At 36.7% G+C, this 24,324-nt stretch overlaps 1 protein-coding gene across 2 annotated transcripts in view; it reads right to left on the reverse strand.

The window, feature by feature from the left end:
- Positions 1 to 493: 493 nt before the first annotated feature.
- LOC131427751 (ubiquitin carboxyl-terminal hydrolase 8) overlaps positions 494 to 24,324 on the reverse strand; it is a 29,607-nt gene continuing 5,776 nt past the window's right edge. For both annotated transcript variants that reach the window (XM_058591214.1, XM_058591213.1), the window contains 7 exons: positions 1,916 to 2,046; positions 1,728 to 1,827; positions 1,554 to 1,670; positions 1,288 to 1,497; positions 863 to 1,224; positions 674 to 800; positions 494 to 610 (listed from right to left, as the gene is read on the reverse strand). In XM_058591214.1, coding sequence (XP_058447197.1) covers positions 674 to 800; positions 863 to 1,224; positions 1,288 to 1,497; positions 1,554 to 1,670; positions 1,728 to 1,827; positions 1,916 to 2,046 — 1,047 coding nt within the window. In that variant the 3' untranslated portion in view covers positions 494 to 610. The remainder of the gene's footprint in view (positions 611 to 673; positions 801 to 862; positions 1,225 to 1,287; positions 1,498 to 1,553; positions 1,671 to 1,727; positions 1,828 to 1,915; positions 2,047 to 24,324) is intronic.

Consider the following 24,324-nt stretch of genomic DNA (forward strand, 5'->3'; position numbering starts at 1 on the left):
ACGATAACCTTCCCGTGGAATAGTTCTCTGTAGAGAGTTCTGAGACCGTAAACCTGCAAAATTACTTGGTTTTGGTAACCGTTTGTCTCTAACTTGTTTAAATCCTGATAAAAAATGTAACAACACTTTCACGACTAGAAGAGTAGAGCTACCCATGTCAAAACACCATCGATTTATGAGGTCCAGCGGACCAGCGCATAATGGACATTTGGCATAATGGACATTCGTCATAATAATAATTAGACTCGCAATATTTTAATCATATGTGAAATTTCTTTCGTGTTTCGATCGAGTGATGTTTTGCAGGAAAACTCGAACAAAATGTGTGAATTTTATATTCGCTCCAAATATTTCGAAGATAATAGGTGAAATAGCATTATTATTTTTTATTTTTAAAAATCCGCACAAGGCGGTTTCTGGTTTATCTTGTTCTTAATGGTCACAATTCATATCAGAAATTCTTTCTGTCCTACTGAGAATTAAAACTCTTAACTCAAGTAAAATATACGTATATTATTCTGTATTTTTTTACATACTTCTCATGTATCTGCATAAGCTTGAACGTTTTGATTAAAATCACAGGTATTCGTTTCGAAACTATAACTGTAACCTAAAACGAAGTATAATTCTTTTGTGAAAAAGTTAATGCAAGAAAAATTGAATAACTGCAAACCTATCGTATCTGCATATCCGTTGGCGATTGGTCTGGAAGCATGGAGTAGAAAAGTATATATGCCGCACTAGAGCATATATCCGACATGTCCAAATTCGCCACGGTATGATCATCGAATTTGTACCACCTGAAAAAAAGACCCCATCGGTCAGTATCCAAAATACCAGCACTAGAAAATATGTCACTTACTTTTGATGTAGCCAATTTTTGCAAAATGCGGTGTAGTGACCACTCTCCATCGACCCGTAATGATTCGAAACACCGTACAGATGGTACCGACGATTTCTTAGATGTTTGTTGCGGTTCAGCTCAGACGGTGCGATATGCGTAGACATATCTAGCTCGACCAACGGAAATTTTACGTAGCTTTGCTTTTTCCTGTACATGGTGGAAATCGGGTCTGCATCTGCGTAGAACCGCTTGAAGTGAATGACTAATATTGAAGGCAATCTCGATATGTCCAACTTTTTTACGGCATCTTGATTGCTTTTGCACCTGGGACAGTTCCAGCCTCGTATGTGTTCGCCATGGAAGTACATCTCCAGACAGTCCTGATGAAGAGGTATTTAATAAGAGTTTATATTGGAAACCAACTCGGTGTTTTGATAATTTACATTCAAATGGCACCGATTTGAATCATAAGGCAGTTCAAGGCTGAGACTTGAAAAAGATTCGTACGTGGCACTTTCTTTCCCACATCGTTTGCATTTAACGGTACTCTTAATTTGTCCGTAGAAGAGCTGTGACACATAGCTCTCCTTATACTTCAAGTATTCTAACCACGCTTTTTCCGAAGCTTGTAGATCATCTAAATTTGAATCAATCTGCAAACAGAATACGAGGTTTAAAAATAATCTAGTGGGTGTGATCTTGAGATTACCTGCATTGCAACAGTTTGCAGATCAGAGTGAAGCCAGTCCATTAAAATGGTAAGGAACTCATGTGAGTCTTGTTGCTCGACTCCGCTAAATTGTCGCTCATACTGACCGACAACATACTGCAATATTACGTTAATGGTTTAACAAGAACTTTAAGGTGGCACAATAATACTGACCCTTAAATTCTTACTAGCAATACACTTATATTTGCCCGTCCATAAGGTGTATACTACTGCTGCCACTTCCTCAGCAATTCGACCACCAGTCTTATTAGATCTATAAATTTATTTATTAGCAAACGTATAAAAATATAAATGTATTTTTATTATTATAAGATAAGAAATATAAATGTAGCCTTTTTTACCTATTCAGATTATTACGGAATGTCCCTTCGACAAAGTATTCTGTTAGGAATCTGGTATTACTCAGGCACTGAAGAATGCTATTCATGTAGCACGTGTTGCCCAAATTTTTCAGTCCGGTTAATCCGCGTCCCTAAGAATCAAACAAAGCACAAATCATTTATTTCTAATCAAATTATCCGCCTAAAATTCCAATAGAACATAACAACAAATCGTCGACACTCGGAACATGAACTGGATTAGAAAGACAAAACGGGGGGAAATCAATGAGCATAGTTGCAGGATTTGTTATAACGAAACGCACACACACAGTGCGTTCATGTCGGAGAGCCCGCTCAATTCGCATAACTTGCTTGTTTCTATTTCTCGCTGCAACATGCGCTAATCTGCGAATAACAAGCAAAATTTGGTAACTATAAATAAAGCCCCGGCAAATATGTCGAAAAGGAATAATGATCGATTACCCTGCAGTAACTCTCTGTTGTCCGTCCGGCAAAATAGAGTACACAGAAGGATGGTTCATGACAATATCAATTAAAGTATGGTTATTTTGAAAGTACTGTATTTAGACACACAATAATGTCCGTCCCAGCTGGAATTTAGAACTCAATTAATTTTTTCATAAACTACTGCAACGTTGGAATAAAATATTATAACTTAATTTACTAAATACTGCACTATTAGCACTGTTATTGTAGCGTTTAATTCTACTATGTCACGTCCTTACACTCTCACAAAGTCACTATTTTCGCAAAAGTGTATCGAACGTTATACTACAGATACGTATTTCGAATATTATTCATATACTTCATCAGTGTACGGTACAACAACAGTACTATTATTGACAATATTCTACTAACAGCTACAACGAAAAACTAGTAAATACTGCAGTTGTATGTATTAAGTCAGATGAATCAGAAATGTTACTGAAATTAAGAATTCTTAAATTCCGTAATAGTAAACAATACAAGTCATGTAGTCGTTAATTAACAAATAAACAAAAACAGTGCCATATACGCGCAATTTCCCATGCCAAAAAAGCGATATATATTCGAGTTATCAAGATAAACGTGAAAATTTAGTAACTTCCACAATAATACTAAGTCCAATACACCATCACGTGCTAAAAATCGCATTATGCAATTACATAAATTGAAACTTAACTGAAGTCGATTCTAATTTCAGTTCAGTAAGCGTTTATTTATATCTCTTTAGTCATTCAAGCGGTTTGTTATAACATTGTATAGGAAACTCAGCTTTTGTCTCTAGATGCATAGTTCAAAGTACTTTTCACAAGATGTTCACGTTCACGTTTAAAATCTCATAAACGTGTTACTCAACTTTAATGCATTAATATTAAAACTACCTGGTTTAATCGTCCTAGTGTCGTAGAGATATCTTTCTCATGAGCGCTTAAAGTGTCGGACAAAACAAAAATACGACCAGCAAATGAAAATTTCTCATAAGCACACAAACTGCCAATTTGAATTAATTGTATGCGATACGTAGCGACGAGCATTTGTATCAGCTTGAGCTGCATCATTGTAAATTGAATAATCCAGCCAACTATTCTGCGATCGCTGCGCTGCTCAAGTGGCGAGTTTCGAACTGAGCAATCATGATAGTTTTGCTAGAAAGTTTGACAAAATTCCTTTTTTTGTATGTTTCAATGACTTTCCGCGGCATATTCATGAAGAATTCGTAAAATGAAATAAATTCGAAGAAATGAGATTGTGTGCTGTTTTCAAATCCGGGAAGTTCTAACTTTTTATGGTGAGATTTAGAGATTAATTGATAAATTATAATAGAAATTGATATTATTCGTCTATTTGCTCATGTTTTATCACCTAAATCAAATCTGTATATAAACAGATATATTCAAATTTCATCTGAGATATTCAATAGTATAGGAAAATTGAATAGCCATACGTTTGAGGATAACCCGTAGATAATCATTTTTTAACATAATGTTAGAATTTTACCATCTGCATTTGTTCAAACTCAACTATATCGAAAAAATCGTCCAAAAATATTTAAATACATGTGATATGTCAGTAGTATCACCATCACGCTATCTTGAGGATTCTTCAATAAACAAACGAACTGAGCACATCGAAAAGTTGCTGTTTTTTTTGCATGCGCGTAAGCTAACACATCACTCAATCAATCTTGTGATTGACACACAACTTGCACGATCATTGTCAAATCCATCTGACGTTTATGAAGGTCCAATTTTCAAAAGACTATGTATGAAATTTTATGACATTTCATTTAGTCAGACAAATGTGAGCGATTTATGTGAAGCTACTTTTGTCATTTTCGAAACAATGGATTAAAATTCATTTGTCAATTTACCATTGCTTCTTGATGAAAAAACAACTGCATAAGCTCAGTAATGCCTTCAAAAGTGTTATTCGTACTCTACCTCATCAAAAAGAACCATTTATTATTGATTTGCTGAATTTAATCGTGATCGTACAGACACCGATGATGGTAAACGTTTTGGTCGTCCAAATGAAAAGGCTACTCCAAAAAACATCAAACAGATTCGCAAATTGGTTATATCTAATGATAAACTGAAATAGCTGAGGCCGTGAAGATATCAGAAGACAGTGTGTGAACTTTTGACCATGAGAAAGCTCTTGAAAGTGAGTCCCACGTTTACTTCCAGTCGATTAGAAGCCACAACGATTGAGATCAATGTTTGACCGTATTTTCAAGTATTAAATCAGATTTTTTTGCGACGATATGCGACAATGAATGAAACATGGATCCATCACTGCAGCCGGTGCACCACGTTCGAAACGTGACACAACAGTCAGCCGAGAAGAAGATTTTGGGATGCACATTAGTTAATCACACGACTTATTGAGTGACGTATTAGACCTCATATCATGGTACGCTGTGAATAAAAAAAATGACTTAGTTTGACAATTGCACCATGACGAAGTCGAGATTTATCCCATGCGCAATTGTCTCAATAAAACATAGCAATCACCGTGAGAGTGCCTCGGTGGACCGTGAAAGAGTTTTAGACCGAGAAATGAAAGGACAACTATCCAAGAAGGTTATTCCGAAGGTCAGGTCAGATTCCCGAGGGTTATCGCTGTCATTAAAAGGAAGATTCGGGCGACCACTATATTAGTTTACGTCCGGTAAAAGACTTGGTGGACGAGCATAAAAACTTGTATATAACCAAGCATCCTGCTAGTGATATGGTGTGTAAATAGAGCATTCCGATGCCTAAAAATGGCTAACACTGGGGTCTATATAGGGATTTTAGGTATGATTTTCCATGAATCAAGAACATTACGGTACGAAGCCAAATGTTGTATGACAGGGCCTCCGTGGTACACCTCGAACGGCACTCAGTCGTGGTTGAAACAAGGTTGAAGAAACATCTGCCGTTTTGGAAGAAGGATATGTGACCGCCGTCCAGCCCTGATCTGAGTTCGCTGGATTACACAGTATGGCTAACGCTCGTATCCGTACTGTTTTTTGACCCAAATACTGTGTACTGTTTTCCACCATTAAATGTACTGTATTTTCCCATCACAATGTACTGGATTTTTCATATCAGAAAATACAGAATTTTAAATCTTTGACGCATCAAATTTCGATTTACCGCAATACAAAACATCAGAAAGAACAAAGACAACACGTGACGAATAAAAATACATGCAAACAATACATGGATTTTTATCTTTCTCTTCTTTTCTTCGTGATTTTTTCATTATTCATTCATGTTCAGAGCGCATAACAACAATTTTACAAAATTTTGTTGATTTAAAACAAAAGAAAACTGTAACCACCAAAAAGAAAGAATACACTAAATCAAAATCATCGTCAAAAATATCTGATTCTCAAAAACAAATTGAATTTCTTAGCAATGAAAAGTTTGATGATTAATTCGTGCATTTTTAGTTTATATTGAACTAAGGAAGTAATAATAAACTAACTGTTCGCTTTTGTTTTTTATTCACTATTGTTAGATAAAACACGTACTGCGAAATGTACTGTTTTTTCAATGTAGATGTACTGCATCACAAAATGTACTGTTTTTCGTCAAAAAAAATGCGAGCGTTAGGTATGGCGCATCAGGAAGCCTAGGAACTGTTATAAACCCCACCTGAGTACAGTAAGCGTCAGAAAAACTTTGGCCCGTACCTGGAGAGAAATGACTACATTATAATGACCTTTGTGCGTTCCGGAAACGTGTTGAATCTGTATTTGCAAAAAGTGGAAACTCAATCGAAGGCAGTTTAAAAGCCTGAGAAACATCCCCATTCAAGAGTTAAGCCGTTGCACTTCGGTTCAAGAAAAACAGAAAAAGTGTTCTGCATATTGCATATTCTGCCTAGCGGTTTATGTTGAACTGCTTGGTAACATGACAGTTCAACATAAACTGTTATGTACTGACGAATCGAAGACGAAACATAAAGTATAAAAACCGAGTTTGTACCCTATGCACAAAATAGATTAACCCCTAGATGACAAGATTAGATTATAAAATAGATAATAAGTTGGTCTACTTTTAAGAGAATCTTCAGAGATTGTCGTAACGATATTTATAGAATGTCTACCGATTATTTCGATTCGAATTGACTTCTACGTTGTTCGAATTGTATATATGGGGCATTCCACGCAAAATCAACCACCCAAAAATTTTTTTTCATCTAAGCCCGTATCCGAGCGAATTGCGCTACGATACGTTCCGCGCGTGCGGGTCGTAATTGAAAAATTCACTGCTCCGAAAGTATTGATCTTTCCACTCTGAAACTTTGCCAAGATTGAGTTAAACCCCTAAGGCTATTTTTTTCAACAAAAAAAAAAAAACAATTAGGCCCAAGTTTGAACTTTTTTTTATTTGTTTATTAATTTTTAAATTTTTTCATTATATTAACTTTATGGAATCGCTTATTTGAAAGCTAAGGAGAAGACGCACATTTTATGTCTTGGACGAATTTTTGTATCTTTATTAGATTTTACAGTATAGGCTGTTGAAAAAAGGCTCTTTTTTGAAAACGCGAAATTTCAAAAAATCATATCTCGAAAATTCCACGTACTATATTGAAATAAGAAAATACGTGTCAATATATATTTGGGCTTGTAGCGTTGGCACAAGTGGGATTATGTAACACATTGTTCAAAAAGTTCACGTGACGTAACATTTACATTTGTGAAAAAAAAGAAGAAAAAAAACATAACATATCGATAAAACATTTCTTGGGTAATGTCACTGATATAACTAGAGAATATGAATACGAATTAAACTTACAAGCAAACTTCGCATAATCCTTTGAGAATATTTACCTTGTTCTAGAAACAACAGATTTGTGGAATTTATGCAATGTATACAACTGTTGAGTCTTCTTTGCCATCAATTATTTATCTACATCAGAACTAAAATTCTGGGTCAGAACTGAATTCTGGAACTGGATTCAAGAGCTGAATTCGAAATATGGGGCTGGCTCAGAATTAAGTTGAAAAATTCAGGTTTGGAATCCAGATTAAGAAATCAGGACATAAATTAAGTTCTAGAATTATGGAGCTGAGCTCATTTTCAGAATCAGAAGTTTAGATTTGAATAAATCCATATCCTGAATTTTGTTCATTTCTAAAAAATTCTAAATCAGATTTCTGAATTGGAATCACGAACATAAAGACTGTCCCAGAAAGTATGTACGCAACCAAAAACCGCTGCCATTTCGCAATGATTCAGAATCTGTCAATTTTTATGGCTGCGTCCTGTTGTTTACACTCTTCTGTAACCACTCGTGCAGTTGTTTATTCGTTTTCATTAGTTTGCTTCGAAATTCGTGGACTTTCAGCAGAACAACGTCGAAAAATTGTGTACAAATGGTGAGTGTACAGAACGCGAACTGTCACTGAGAAAGATAGCAAAAATGGAAAGAGTAAGTGAAAAAGCCGTGCGAAATGCAATCAGGAAGTTCGATGAGGATAACACCTTTGAGTCTTCGTGCTAAAGAACGTTTGAATCTTCGAACCTATAAGAAGCAGAAACAACCAAAAGTCAAAGTCTTGGCATTACATTCCTTTGGTGGAATTTGGCCTTTCTGTTTCAACCAGCCGATTCTTAGTGTACAGAATCATTGTATGGCTAGTACTGACACTAAGAATCCTTCCAGGTCGGTGCTCGAACATACGACAACTGGCTTCTAAGACTAGCATCCTATGCAATCAACCAAAACGTTGTCCGAAACAAGAAGCATCGATCAGGCCGAGGGTTCGAAAGCTGTACAATACGATTCTTGCTGGAAATTTGAACTGCATAATAATGGACGACGAAACCCATGTGAAACTCGATTACAAATCCTTGCCGGGACCACAATATTATACGGTGCGAGAAAGGCAAGTGTTAAACCAGTCCGAGACATCGATTGAAGTCGAAAAATTTGGTAAGAAAGCTATGGTCTGTAAAGCAATTTGTAGCTGCGGTAAGATTTCGAAACCCTTCATCACCACTGCTTCAATGAACAGCGAAATATACATCAAGGAATGTTTACAAAAACGATTTCTACCCATGATTCGAAGCCACAAGGATCCTGTTGTGTTCTGGCCAGATCTTGCTTCTTGCCACTACTCGAAATCAACGGTAGAATGGTATACTACCAAAAATGTCACTTTCGTCCCCAAAGACATGAATCCACCAAATTGCCCACAACTTCGACCAATTGAGGAATTTTGGGCATCAACGAAGGCACATCTTAGGAAACATGTCTCGGCAGCCGAAACCATTCAACAGTTCGAAAAAGATTAGAAAAAAGTGTCGAAACTTGTCGCCAAGCAGTCTGTACGGAATTTAATGAGGAACGTTCGCAAGAAGGTGCGATAGCTAGTCTACAATGCCTGAGTAGCAAATGTTGAGAATAATATTCTGTTGTTGTAGTCTAATAATATCAGTATATCGAATAAAATTTAAATATCTAACACTTGTGAAATATTTACAGCGAAATCAAAGTGCGTCCATACTTTCTGGGGCAGTCTTTAAATGAAGGAACTAAATCCTCTTTCAAAATCTAGTCAAAAAAGCAGAGCACGTGATGAATTTTCCTCGTTGTTTCCAAAAGTTTGACAAAACTTAATTGTTTTAGTTATTTATCGTTATCTCACACTGTTTAAAAATTTATCACAAATTGCTGATAGCATGGAGATAGGGTTATTTGTTGCGTTTAGTATAACTCATATTCACGATTAGGTTCTACCCATTTTACCACAGGGCGAATTTTTAAAAGGTGTTCCATAGTAAACTGGAAATATTTTCACGATTTTGCGGCGAGAAAATCGAATATAAGAGCATTTTGAATGACTAAACAACATGAACAAAAAGTCTCCCTCATATTAGTCAATTAAAAATACTCTATCATTGAAAATATTCTGTATTTCTATGGGTTGGACGATACGCTTTGTCCAATGATTTTGACACTGAATTTCGGCTTAATGCGATCATACCAATTATTTTTGAAAACTCCAACATTGACATTGATTGTTATTTTTCGATATCTCATACTACTGAAATTTTATCAAAAATTACTGAACGCGGGTATGGAGACGAAATTATGTTGCTACCTTAAATACAACAAGAGATATTTACGATGGAGATGTACTCATTCTTGAACAGGGTAAATCCTCTGAACTTGTTTACCAATTGAAATGGTTTCGTTAGTTAATGTCCAGACAAACTTTCTTGTTTTTATTTATGATTCAATGGAAAATTTTTTGAAAAATCCATTGATAATATTCATGAAAATATAGATAATCGCTCGTATTACTTCGTTGTGCGAGTTTTACGTTCACAGCTGTGAATTTTTCTTGTGATGCTTTGCTTCCAGAATTTTAACGGTATCTATACTTAAGAGCGTTTTAATAACGACCAAAATATTCTACCATGCAATTATCTGACAGGGAACAAATGAGAGCAATAAAAATACAGTGAACTATGTTAATGATTCTAAAAAGAACCGATTTCCGGAATTTGTCCGATGTTGTTGAGTACTTTTTGCCATCATTAATTATTCTACACTAGAACCAAAATTCTGGACAAGGACTGAACTCTAGAACTGGATTCAAGAGCTTCTGAATCTGGGACAGGCTCAGAATTAAGTTGCAAAATTTAGATTCGTTATCCGGATCAAGACTACAGATAATGAATTTAGTTCTAGAATTATGGAACTGAACTCCAAAACAACATGGCGTTTTCAAAGGTCGTTCTACGTCAACAAATCTCTTGGAATTCATTACATTCACTTTGGTAATTATGGACAATGGAAATTATGTAGAAGCTCTCTATACTGACTTCAGCAAAGCTTTCGACAGATTTGACATTCAAAATTAAAAAATATGGCACTGAACAAAAACTTTTGGAATGGTTTGAATCATATCTCACAAAACCTAAACAAATTGTACGCTATCAAAACACATACTCCAAATCAATAAATGTCACTTCAGGTGTTCCCCAAGGTTCACATTTAGGCCCTCTTCTTTTTATTTTGTACGTAAACGACATTTCCTTCTTACTCAAACATGAAGCTCTTTATGGAAATAAAAAATGCTGTAGATGCTGAAGTATTCCAATATGAAATTAACGTATTTAACATTTGGTGCAATAAAAGCTTACTCCAACTATACGTTAAGAAATGTAGTTCAGTAACGTTTAGTAGAAAAATTATGTCTCCATCTATTAACATATATTTAGGAAACCAACCTGTAGAAAAATGCAAAATTATTAGAGACCTAGACGTAATTTTAGACTCAAGACTTACTTTTGTGGAGCATTATAATTCAATTGTCAGTAATGTATAGCATATAAGAAACCATAGTAGCTTTTTGTTGTCTGTAGTCTATATTTGTTTGACGAATAAACAAATAAATAAAAATCCAGTTTAGTTCCTGAATCCAGAACTAGGATTCAGTTCCAAAGTCTTAGTTTTAAATCAGTTATCTTGAACTGAATTCTGAAAATAAATTCAAAACCTGAAATTAAGGTCAGCTAGGATCAGAATCCAGGTTTTGAATTCAGTTTTAGAATTCAGTTCTAGAATCCAATTCAAAACACAGAAGCTGAATGCGATTACTGATAATCTGTTGATGCTGCTACTGATTGAGAAGGAAGCTGCCTGCCACGACGTCCGAAAAGCGAATGAGATCGCAACCTGAGTGTTTGAGGCTTTACACCACAAGAAGAAATGATCGATTTTCGACCATGGACTACTTTTTAAACTCGTCCAATCAGGGTCCAGGTAGGGTCTAAATGATGAAAAAAACCTTTTCCAGAACTATCGTTCAACAAAATAAATTCAAATATTTTGTATAATAAAAAGCATCATTCGAACAACGATTTGTAATATTTTCGTTGAAAAATATTGAGAAATAAGTCGGTGAAGATGCATTTTTGAGGACGCTTCATAAAAATAATGATTCACTGTATCTCAGCGCAGACTAATCAGAAGTGAACAAATCAAAGCAGCATAATTAGAGCAAAAGTTTTTCTAGACCCCAACGTTTCTGTTTTAAAAAAAAAAAATTAATTTTTGGTGGTTGTTTGAATTTAAAAGTACGATTTTTCACGAAAAAATCGACCATTTTATAGCTGTAAAACCTCCCCATAGTAATAAACAACGAAAAGGAAAACGTTGGGGTCTGGTTTTTATATGTAAAAGGTGTGTGCAAAATTTGAAAAAAATTGGTACAGTAATTTTTGAATGACGATGGACACGGACTTCCAAAACCTGCTTTCGAGAAAAACGCGTTTAAAGTTTATTGTCTATAAAATCGAACAAAACAATTTATTACTGAAGGGAACACGTAGGCTCTAAAATTCTCAAAAAGCCATATTTTTTCCTTTGTATTTTGTTATAATGAAGCATTTCGAGAATGTTTTGTCAAGTTTTGATGTGGAACACATCTTTATTTTGTCCTGAATACGAACTACTTTACTATGGGGCGCCTTTTCAAAATTACGCCTGTACAGAAATGGGCAGAGCTTTATCGCGAATATCTCTTGAAGAAATTAACCCAATAACATAATTTTTCCTACAAGCTATCGGAAATGTGATCAGGAATATGTGATTAAATTTTCAACAGCGTGAGATAACCATAAATAATTGAAAAACAACGTTAACTAAAACTGTTGGAAATAATGAGGAAAATTCTTCACGCTTGCTTGCTTTTTTCGCACCCGGACGACGGTTTTGAGGTAGTCAAGTACATATCAGTTCCGATTATCTACTGAGCGAGTATGAAAGGTAAACTTTGATTGAAAATTGTTCATTTCTTTTAGTACTTCAGTAAAACCATCAGTGTAGTGCAATCTTGGATAATTTGATTAGCTATGTGAAAATTTTGCACTGCAAAATTCGGAACAGTGTTTAATATCGTTTTCATCAAAACAGTGTCAATATCTTAGAGGATTACATAATTTGGTCCTTCTGAATGCCTGAAGTTAATCCGGTATTGCCCTTTGATAATTTCTTTCACTGTAATATTCAAATCCAAAATTAAATAATTGGCATCAAAATTCTGTAACTTATATTCGGAAGTATAAAGAAATCGTCAGTATTATTCGCATTCACGACATCCAGTTATGTCTCTGACATTACATACCCGTACTTTTTTCTATATAGGGGTGCAAATTAAAAACTCAAAGAAAACTACACGTAGAAATGTGGTCAGGTTTTAAACACTGACAGCTCAGTCTATTTTGTATCAATTATTAATAATATTTCATCATTTGATTGGAAATATTTCTAAGTTTCGATTTGAATGTATCAAGCCATGTATTTTCAAATATTTATGATTGAAATTTTGATTAGTAGCGAGCAGTGTCCTATTTTGTCTGCTAAAAATCTCCGGCATACCGGATTTCCCTACCATAGACGACGGTTTTGAAGGAGTAAGCAATATATCAAAGGGAAAGCATCGCTCTGATTGGTCAATCGATGCAAAAGCGAAGCTGTTGGAAGCTAGATGTAGGTTGTTGCTAGACATCAAGACAAAAAGTGCCATAAAACGATTTGAGGCTTTAATTGGTATGCTCTGATCTTGTGTCATGCAAGCTTGGATGAAATTCCATGTGATGTCGTTTCGCCTGAGAAATTGACAACTACTCCAGGATAAATTTTGAGTGCTTAAGATTAATTTCTAATTTATATAAGATGAACTCTAATGATAATGAGAAAATGTTTTTGGCTTCAACCGAAATCGCAGAATGGTAGAGAAACGTAACGCTATAAAAATAACTGCTTGCATACAAAACTTGAACACAAGCTTGAGGAAGAGTAGCTTAAAGGTGAAATGTAGCGTCATAAAATGCGCGCAAAATTTTATCCGCTTCAGTTGAACGAGCCGTCACACAAAGCATAACAAGAAAAACCGACACATAGAAACCAGAACTTTTTTCAATGATTGAGCGCAGTGGGCTTACCTCTCGTTATTTTGGCTTGTAAATAAGACTGGACGTAATGGATTTTTGGATCCATCACACTGAATATATGCTAATTCAATCGTTATTGTTAGTGATTACTCTTACACTAGAGCTATGAATCACGAGTAATTACGAATGACTAACATGAGGTTATATGTATATGTATTGACTAACTTGCTAACCGTGTATATACCTGAGTTTAGTAGCAAGCATGGATTCTTCTTCAAAAGAACGATTGAAGACAGGAGAACATTCAAGTATTTTCGATATTTTTGCCAGTAGTTTACCAAGCCACATTGTTTGTATCACAGGTTATATAAAAGTTATATTTTCAAATATTCTACATGAACGATACTACTTGGCTTGTATTCATTGCATTCAGTAGCCTGTCAAGGTTGAAGTTTTAGTTTTTGTATAAAAATTGCTACAATCTAAAATAATACCTATTATATGATATTATACAGCCAAGCATTATTGCTTCAGCAAAATCAGTGCATTGAGCTCAACAGAGTTGGACATTTTTAGCATGATAAATGACAGTTACTTAGAAAATAGATGACTTCTTTCAATACCCGTTTTATTGTATTCAACTCGTTTTCATTTCAACAGAAAACCCAATGCTGTATAAATTCGCGTCATTATTTCATGTGTAATTTTATAATTTTGAGTTGTATTTTCAGATTCTTTGTGAAATTCTGCTACAAACACTACGTTTCAGTTCTAAAAATATCCCCGTGAACAGTAACCGTTTATACATTTCAAAAACCAATAACCGCTCGGTAAAGCAAAATTTCAAAATTCTAAGAATACTTAGTTGTGATAAATTTGATTTCGAAAACTTAAGTGTTTTTGATTTTTCGAAAATCGGTCTAGTTTTTGAATAACCGATCAAAAACGCGATTCGCGCTTTCCGCTACATTTCACCTTAAATATCTAAATCGTAAGTATGTATAAATATATAATTGCATACATTTGGGATATTGGTGTAATTTCGTCGGCTATAAAATAAATACAAATCAAGACAAACGATGTTCGGTGTTGGTTCCTAATCAAGATCAATCTAAGCTGACTCTCGTGCAATTGCGGATTCAATAGTGTGACGATTGATTGAACTTTTTGATTGTAGATCATTAGAAATGTTGGTTGCTTTGTTCCACATCAATGGATCGAACAACCCCATGTGGCTGATCCTTGTAGTTTTTTAGTCAATCGAAGCAGAAATCTTGGGCCTGTGTGCGCAGCTCCTATTTCTTCGTAGTATGAGATCGGCAAAGATAAAGACCCATAACTTGCTGAGTTTTGTTCCGTATGCTTCAAAATTTCACAGAATATTCTTGAAATGTTTTACTATCAGAAAATAGAAAGAAAATAATACATGACTTTTCAAAAGTGTTAGACCCTACCCGCCTCTCAATATGTGTCTGACTACCGTCGTCCGAGTGAGAAAAAGACAATTAATTGTGATGAGTTTTCCTCACTGTTTCAAAAAGTTTGAGAAAACCTAATTTTTGAGTAATTTTATACTAAATTACTGATCATATTTTTGATAGTATGGTGAAAGAATTATGCTGTTACGTTTAGTACAACTCAAGATATTCACAATTATGTTGTACCCTTTCTTCCACAGAAAGAATTTTGAAAAGGCGCCTCATAGTAAAGTAAGACGTATTCACGTCAAGAATACATTCTATGAAAATCAAAAGGTGCGTTTTGCCCCAGGGATGTGTTTCACCCTTAAACGAACAGTTACATTGTTATGTGACTTGCGATACAAGAGTCTGTAATGTGCATTGGACTTCCGGTGAAGCTCTCAATGAGTGCGAACATGTTCTCGTGTCAAAGCGATGGAAATTTGAGTATTTTGCAAACACGAAATTTCATCCGCCTTGTAGCGGAGTCGAGATCCATGCACACCGCTGAAGAAAACCGATGTTTGGTTTGAGATCTAAAGAAAATAATGAAAGGAAGTCATCAATGCAAGTGTTCTAAGATATTCTTTCAATTTCCATTAAATATCGTCTTCTCATCGTCAGTGCATAACAGATTATGTTGAACAGTTATGCCATCTAGCATTTCCCAACTATTCTTGAAATAAAAAATGGAATTAATTTTTATAGTCAAACTGGATCAGGAATAAATTGATTTGTACAGTCCGCCAGTCTCTGGCGCACCCTCCAGCTCTGTTTTATTTTCCACAAGCAGAACATGGGAAATGGAAACTAACATCGCAAAGCAACACCTAATGCTCACGTGTATTTGCTCGAAATAGAGCAACGTGTTGGCAAATTCATTGGGGATTGTGACGGCAAAGAACGAATAGCCGCGTTGATTGATGTTTGATAGACTCTCAACCTGAAGTCCGAAGACAGAACCGTGTCGGTAGGCTTCAATGAACCGACGGTGAGCGTTGCGGAATTGGTGTGGATACATACCTTTTTATATGGTATCAATAGATGATAGCGTGGTAGTTTGATCTTATATCCTGCCACAACGACCATGATTGATGTTGGATTCAGGTGACGGTTCTTCAATTCCGATAATTCAATTATAACCACGTTGCAGATAAATTCTCTGGTCCACGGTTTGAGGTCACCTGATCTGCGATACTTTGTGCGACACCAGTCTTTTGAAGACCCGTTGATACTAATTCACTGGTCGTAGCAAATTCCACTGTAAATTGCTTTCCAATATAACAGTCTACCGATTCGGGAAGGATCGGAAACTCTCTTAGTACATTTACTATTATGGACATTAAAATACAATAAATCTGATATCCGTTATCCATTCGTGTGAAATTTACTCATTCCTCACAATATTATAACAAATTTGCCTGTAGTGCGCTTTGCAAATGACTATTATTCTAATAAAAAATCAACTAGAGTTCACTTCAAAACTGCTTAGTTTCACTAAATCTCCGACGCGAATTTCAGTACAAAAAAATACTCCCGATCGGAAGCACTACATTTTACTATCGTTTCTGCGGAACAACTAATCGGAATAAATTTGAAACTAAATTATTAAGCACCCTCGCGTTCGGTTGCTTTGTCGCTTGGGGTGAATTCGCTGTCTGTCTCTGTCTGACCCGACGCAATTATGCTGTGTGCTTACCTTTCTGCTGACTATATAAACCTTCTGCTACGCCAGCCACCGACGGCAGGAACGAAGAGAGAACACGTTCCTCATCGCAAGTGTTGCCGTTCTAGGCGAAGCACAAGTGGCACATGTCGAAGTTGGAAGGGAATTACGAGTGCGGAATGCTATACCATCGACAGGACAACGTGCCTACGGTTCAGTAGGATCTACATAACGGTTCGAGTATCCGTTTGCAACATGCTTGCTTGCTTGCCATCAGAGATACGTCAGGTATCACGCGTCCCCAGCTAATTGGTGTGCAATGGAAACGCATGGTTGATATTTTTGGGATTGGTCAAATTATTCCGAGGCGGAGAGGGAAGAATTAATTTCTGGAAAACCTAATACTATTCAACATGCAAAGGCATTCTTTCTCTGCACACTCGGCAAACATTGGGTAATTTTTCGACGACAAGAAGATTACACTTGTTACATTATGGCAGACTTATTTCTGTTTTCAATACTTCCTATCTGGTATTCCCCCTTTCTTAGTTATGTACTTCACTAGATGTTGAATGGCTTGACGTACTTTCGTCGCACTCAGTTCTATCTGAGAGCATTTTGCAGCCTTCATCGAAACCCGTGGAAACGTGGAGGAAAAAGAAAGAAAAAATGCATGATGCAATCTATTTATTATGCATATCATTTATGCCTAGGTTTCCACGTCCTGCTTTCAACATAACCTAGCACCTGCAGCCACAACGAAAACCGGATTTGTCTTTGCAAGCAGAGTTGATTGAGCGGAACGTCTATATTATGAATACGAATTTATATAAATGATAAAGCGGAATTATTTTACATTTCAGTGAGCTCAATATTACGACTTTTTGTTTTTTTTTCATAGCTTTAATCGAAAGATTTATTATCAGAGAACATAATATCAAAGTTTAAAAGTCACGCATCGAATATTTTCGGAGATATAGTTCGTCGAATTTACTCGCGCTCTGCCGTTGAAGCGCCTAACTTTTGAAACGCGATTTATCGAAACCAAGCCCTAAGATCCCATTCACACGATAGCAAAAGATCCACCTGGTAGAAGTATGATGCCTTTTTCATTATCGTTAATAAGCGAAGTTGATTCAAATTTCATTATAGATTTTTTGACCAATACTTCCGGTATTTCCGGATGAGCACAAAAACTGGTATAGCCGAAGTAAGCTTCTATGGCCATCCACTTACGTAGGTCGCTACTTATATTTCGGGAATTAACCACACTAATGTCAATACCTAACATCTGGCAACACCAAAACAATACAAATTTTAAGAGAATTATATCAACAACAGTGTGTAACTTAGTTCTTTGCATGGCGATGAAACACCATAAAAAACCACTGTCGCTGGTATAGTGAATTCAACCGTGGTCGTAGTTCGGTCGCCGACGAATTTCGTGAAGCTTGCCTAAAATCAGTTGTTTTGCCAGAAACCATCGATGCTTGAACTGATAATGCCAGATCGTCATGTGACATACCGTGGGATAGAGGCATCCTTGGACACACGCGTGTATTTAATATAACACATGGATCAATAGGTCCCGAGACTAAAGCAGAGATGGCGCTCGTAGTAAACCAGTACCCACGTCTTTCTAGAGTACTAACCTTTGCTTGAAACGGGTCAAAATTTTAAATCGATCCGACCAGAAACAGCTGAGTTATCGAGGTTGAAGTAAAGTCGTTTTGTAGTTTGTTTAAAAAATAGAAAAAACCCGAGTTTCGTGTTTTGATAAAACATTGTTTTTTAATGGGTAAAACACCGTGCAAGCGAAACAATGGATTGAAAAATGTTATCCGGACTCTTGTCCATCAAAAGCAACGATTTGTCGGTGGTTCGCCGAGTTTAAACGTGGTCGTACCGACACAAATGACGCGGAACGCTCGGGTAGACCTGTGGAAGCCGTTACACCGGAAAATGTGAGTGAAGTGACAAAAATTATAATGAAAGATCGTAAAGTGAAGCTCCGTAAGATTGCTGAGATGACACAGATATCATATGGAAGTGTATTTACTATCCTTCATGAAAAATTGAGCATGAAAAAGGTTTTTTCCAAGTGGGTGCCGCGATTGCTTTCGATGGAACAAAAACAGCAACGAGTCGATGATTCAGAAAGCAGTTTATCGCTATTTACTCGCAACAAAAAAGATTTCTTGCGTCGTTACGTGACCATGGACGAAACATGGATACATCACTACACTCCAGAGTCGAAGCGGCAGTCATCTGAGTGGCGCACAGCTGGTGAAAGCCGTCCGAAAACGCAGCAGTCAACTGGCAAAGTCATGGCGTCAGTTTTTTGGGATACGCATGGCGTGATTTTCATTGACTACCTCGAAAAAGGTAAATCGATCAACAGTGATTATTATATTGACTTACTGGTGCGTTTGAAGGAGGAAATCGCAAAAAAACGACCGCACATGCAGAGAAAAAAAGTCATTTTTCATCAAGACAATGCACCCTGCCACAAGTCGATGAAAACAATGGCGAAATTGAACGAATTGGGCTTTGATCTGCTTCCGCACCTCCCATACTCGCCAGATTTAGCCCCCAGTGACTACTGGCTCTTTGCTGATCTTAAAAAAATGTTCCAGGGAAAAAGATTTGGCTCAAATGAGGAGGTCATCGCTGAAACTGAAGCTTATTTTGAAACGAAAGATACATTTTTTTATAAACATGGTATTGAAAAATTGGAAAAACGTTGGAACCATTGTATCACCCTAAAAGGTGATTATGTTGATGAATAAAAAAAAATTTGCAAAAAAATGCTGTTTCCATTGTTAGTCTCGGGACTTATTGATCCATGTGTTAGCATGGACACCTGGCCGAAAAAATAGATTTGTTCTCGTTGAATCCCGTACAATTTGACAATCGCTCAAAACTAGGCTCGTGTCGATTTGTGCAAGGAAATGTTTGAAAAAAATACGATCGCAGTATATCAGATAGTAACATGGATACGTATGAGCCGGAAACAAAACAGCAATCGACTGTATGGGTGTTCCAAGACGAGCCAAATCCAACAAAACTTGTTTGCGCACAAAGCACTTCGAAGCAAATGGTCGCCAGTTTTTTCGGAAGAACGGGCCATGTGTCAACAGTGCCGCTGGAGCAACGTAAGACGGTCAATTCTGAATGGTACAAAACCATTTGTTTGCCTGAAGTCTTTGGAGAAATTCGCGAAACGAACAAGAGAAGAAAAATCATCTTCCATCATGACAATGCGAGTTCTCACACATCAACTCAAACCAGTGCCTTTTTGTCCGGCCAAAACATCGAATTGACGTCATCCACCGTACATCGCTGAGTTGGCACTCAATGATTTCTTTTTATTCTCGCATATCAAAAAAAATTGCATGGTCATGGCTTCACACCAAGGATGGACCAGTTGGTTGTCGAGGTCGGTCCAGCGATTCCGATTGAAGTAGGGGAGAGTGTTCGGTTACCGGCACCCTTTTATTTTAAGCTCATAACTTAGACTTAGTGCACATTATGCGGACATCTATACATCAATGGAAATTTAAAGTCCCTAGCTAACAACTGATAAAGGAACTATAAGGTGATTTGATTGAAAAAATTGAAAAAAACTTACTTTACTATGGGGTGCCTTTTCAAAATTTACCCTCTGAGAAAGTGATAAATTTTTGATCGTGAATATCTATTGTTGTATCTAATGAATCAACATAACTCTTGCGACACGCCATCAGAAATATGATCACAATTTTATGATAAAATTTTCAGTTTTGTGACACAGTCTCAAATAACTCAAAATTAAACTTTTCTTAAAAGTTTGGTACAAACGAGTGTCAAAGAGGATAATTCATAAGGCGCGTTTGCCTTTCTCGTATTTTGAAAGCTCATAGCTCAGTGATCTGTGGAAGGATTTATATAATCTAACTACCAATAGAATCGAAATTTTTCAATTTAAACGTGTATAGCAAAAGCATGGAAGTATTTCAATAGTACACTATTGAAAAACCTGTCTCATTTGACCCATGTCAACACCAGCCAATCAGAACGCGTTCTGAGGAAGAGAACAAAATATCTGCTGCTGTACAACAAATCGTTCGAGGAAAATGTTCCGAACAGTGTTTAACATCGTAGTGAGTTCCACAATTTGGTCCTTCTGAGGCAGGAATAAATCCCGTACAGCACCCTGATAGTTTCTTTCAATAAATTATGCAAATCCGAAATGAAATAATCGACATTAAAATTCTGTATGCGGCTATTTTTATAGCCGTTAGGACCGCCCATTAGTGAAAAAGCTACAAACGAAATCACATAAAAAGAAATCTCTTAACAAAAATTGAATCAGTTTGGATTCTATCGCCACTGCAAGCAGATGTGTTTTGTGTCGTCTGCACAGCTAGTTTCGCTTTCGACAAGAGCGATTACGTGACAGCTGCCAGTCATTAGCATTGGGAAAAAAAACCAACGGTGGAGAGCATTACACAAAATCAGCCGTTCTAATGGCTCTAAAAGTTTTCTTAAGAACTATTAGAATTTGTTGTTCGCAAATCGGAGGTAATTATCCACAGTTTAGTGCAAATCAAGAACAGTTTGGTTAGATTTGTGCACTTTTCGCTGTGTTAAATTCACAGTAATCGAGATCAAGTGAAGCCTTCTTTGTTTTTGCGAAAAATGTGAAAAAGGGGAATGCTTGCATAATTCATACAATTGATATTCGGAAGTATTAAGGAACATGTCAGTTGTTTTCGTATTCACGACATCCAGTTATGTCTCTGACATTACCCACCCGCCTTTTTTATTAATTTAGTAAAGCGATAAATTTTGACCATTTCGAAAAAGGTGTTCGGTTACCGGCACCGAAAAAAATTTCACTCAAAATAGCAAAATATAAGTTAAAACTGCAGTTATTCAAAGAAAAAACAATTTTTTTCCTTTTTGGAAGCGTTTTGGACAAAAGTCTACATTGTCTGATGGTGACTTCACCTTGGCTCTCTTAGTCGATGATTTGGATGGTGGCGCCTTTGGTGTTGATTTGGTCGGTCTTCCACGTTTTTTCTTAGCCGGAACATCTGTTGTATGAGTATCTAGATGTTTGGCTAAAACTATAACTTGCTTTGTCTCGACAGCAGCCTGCATATCACTAACAATTTTTCACGATTTTTCGAAAAAAATGGTGTGCCGGTAAACGAAATCGGTAGACATTTTCAAAATGACAAAACAAATCTTTGGTTGCGAAAATTTTGATAGCATCCGGTATTAAATCACGAACTAGATCGAATTCACATCATAAATATTCAATCCACTCACCTTTCCGATTGATGCTCTTCAATTTATGATACTATAAAAAGTCAGAAAAAACTTTTTTGTTGATTTTCACGCAATTAAAATTTGTTTTGAACGCAGCCATAAGTGCAAGTGTCTGTTTGCTTTGGTATTTGGCACAAAAAGAACGTGCTGCTATTACACACACATGACATTTGTCGGAATGACGCTATCTGCTTTCTGTCTAAAGTTACGGTAGGGTGCCGGCAACCGAACAGCTTCCCCTACAACCCAAAGCTGGTGCCATTACTCGACTAGTCCCCGACGATGGATCTAGCCTACACTGACGGAGAGTTCCCCCATGGAGCAGGTTCTCCCGAAACCGACGCTTCCAATATCCGTCTAGAAAGGATGTCTAATGCCGTTTTTCATTGAAAAACACTGGTGGCGTGGATTGTCGATCCAGTGACTCCAGTTGGAAGATCCAGTTCCAGTTATTCCGGCACGCTGGCGTCTCGACAACCCAAGGCTAGTGCCACGTCGCGAAAATACTCGACTAGTCCTCGACGATGGATCTAACCTACACTGACGGAGAGTTTCCCGACAAAAGAGGTTCTCCCGGAACCGGCTCTTGACTAACCATAAACATATCGACCGGAAGGATGTCTTGTCGAACCGGTGATTCCGGTCCTATTCTATCCGGAGGTACGTCGCCATCTACTCGTCAAGCACCAACAAACAACAAAGAGTTCCCTGACGAAGGATCTAGACAACACCAATGAAGAGTTTCACGACGAAGGAAGCTGGGACTTGCCCGGGTTGGTGGTTCAATGCATAGGGCACTGGTCTTACAAGCCAGTTGTCGTATGCACCTGGAAGGATTCTTAGTGTCAGTAGAATCGCAGCACCAGCCATGCAATGGTTATGTACGCTATGAATCGACTACGAAGTCAGTTGGAATAGAAGGTAGAATTTCACGAAAGGATTGCAATACCAAAGCTTTTCTTTACTTTCAACAAGATGGTTTTACGTGTCACACAAACAACGAAACCATAGATCTTTTGTGGTGATCACAACTATCCACCGAGATCTTCTAATTTAACTCCTTGCAAATTGGTTAAATCTGATGTTTCTGAGAAAACGAAGACAGTTTCACTATTCCAGATAGTTCCGGAACCGAAATTCGCGAACTGATATAGTCGAAGTCGGTTCCTATAGCCATCTACTAACGGGACTCACAAAACTTATCATCGTGTAATTACGAAACCGGAATTCGGAATCGAAAAAAGTTCAGGTACCCCGCATGGGACCATGAGACCTTCAATTCGAACCTAAGTTTGTGAAAATAAACCGAATTAATTTTCATCACTATTTCCTTTACTTCCTGAAGCGGAACACAGGGATCGGTATGAACGAAAACAGTTCTAATGCCCAGCAATTAACATGATTCATAAATTGAATTAAGTTTGAGCTCAATTCATTCATTTTGACATTAAGATTCTACTCACATTCTCAGGAAAACGACCAGCTAAAACAGGACTACTGCTTGGTGAATTTTTAAGAGAAATACATCAATTTGTTTAGACAAATTTTCCAAACAAACTGATATTTCTCTTTTGAATTTCCGCTAAACGACCGCAAACTGATTTTGCGTTTTGCAACAATGGCCCCTTAAAATGCCTTACTCTGTACTATACGGGGCCTGGTGGCCGGGAATTTCAAAACTAATCGCGTAATCTTTTTCTGACCTAACCTAAATGCTTATAACTCAATTAATTGTTGATGGATTTATATAATTCAACAACGATTCGCAAACATTTCAATTAAACACGTATTATACCGTCGTTTAAGTATTTCAATAGTGCACCATTCAAAAATCGGTTTGAATTGACCTATGTTTTCATTAGCCAATCACAGCATAACATAATGATGTCATCCTTTCGATTTCGGCCGATGGTTTTGATCATTGCACCTCACTAAGCATTTCGTTTAGTAACAGTTCTGCTTCGGTCCGTAATGGAGGATGGGAGGGGGGTAGGTCTTTTTACACATGAAAAAATAAATAAAACTTCGCTGTGCACGGTATGAACTTTCGCACAAAAATGGAATCTATAAATATATGTTCGGTCGAATTTTTATGATCAGTCAACGCATTGTCTTCAGCGAATAGATGGTACAGCGATATCAGATATAGATCTACGGATTCGGTGGTTTTCTACGGACCTACGGATCGGATTTGAATTTTTCTTCGGAACTACTTAGTCTGGTGAGCAAAAAAAGTTCTTCCCTTGAACGATTCGTGCTTGGCACCGCTAGAGTTTCCGGGGAGAATGTCTGTAATTTTAAACACTTCTAACTAGGTAATTTTAAGATGGATTCAACTCAAATGAACACAGCAAAATTATTTGTTATTTATAATAATATTTATAAGTACTTTTGATAAATTGGATTGAATTGATTGAATTTGGGATGTTTCAAAACCTATTGTATTTGTTTCAAATATCTACATATGGGTATTTTGGAACGGCTTCGAAGTGTAGATTTCAAACATTGATGTTTCAAGTCACTATTAGGCACAAATTTAGACTTCCACTTTATCGAAAGGTTATCGCAAATTCTTTC

Source organism: Malaya genurostris, chromosome 2 (assembly GCF_030247185.1).
Source record: "Malaya genurostris strain Urasoe2022 chromosome 2, Malgen_1.1, whole genome shotgun sequence".
In the NCBI taxonomy this organism is placed as follows: Eukaryota; Metazoa; Arthropoda; class Insecta; order Diptera; family Culicidae; genus Malaya; species Malaya genurostris.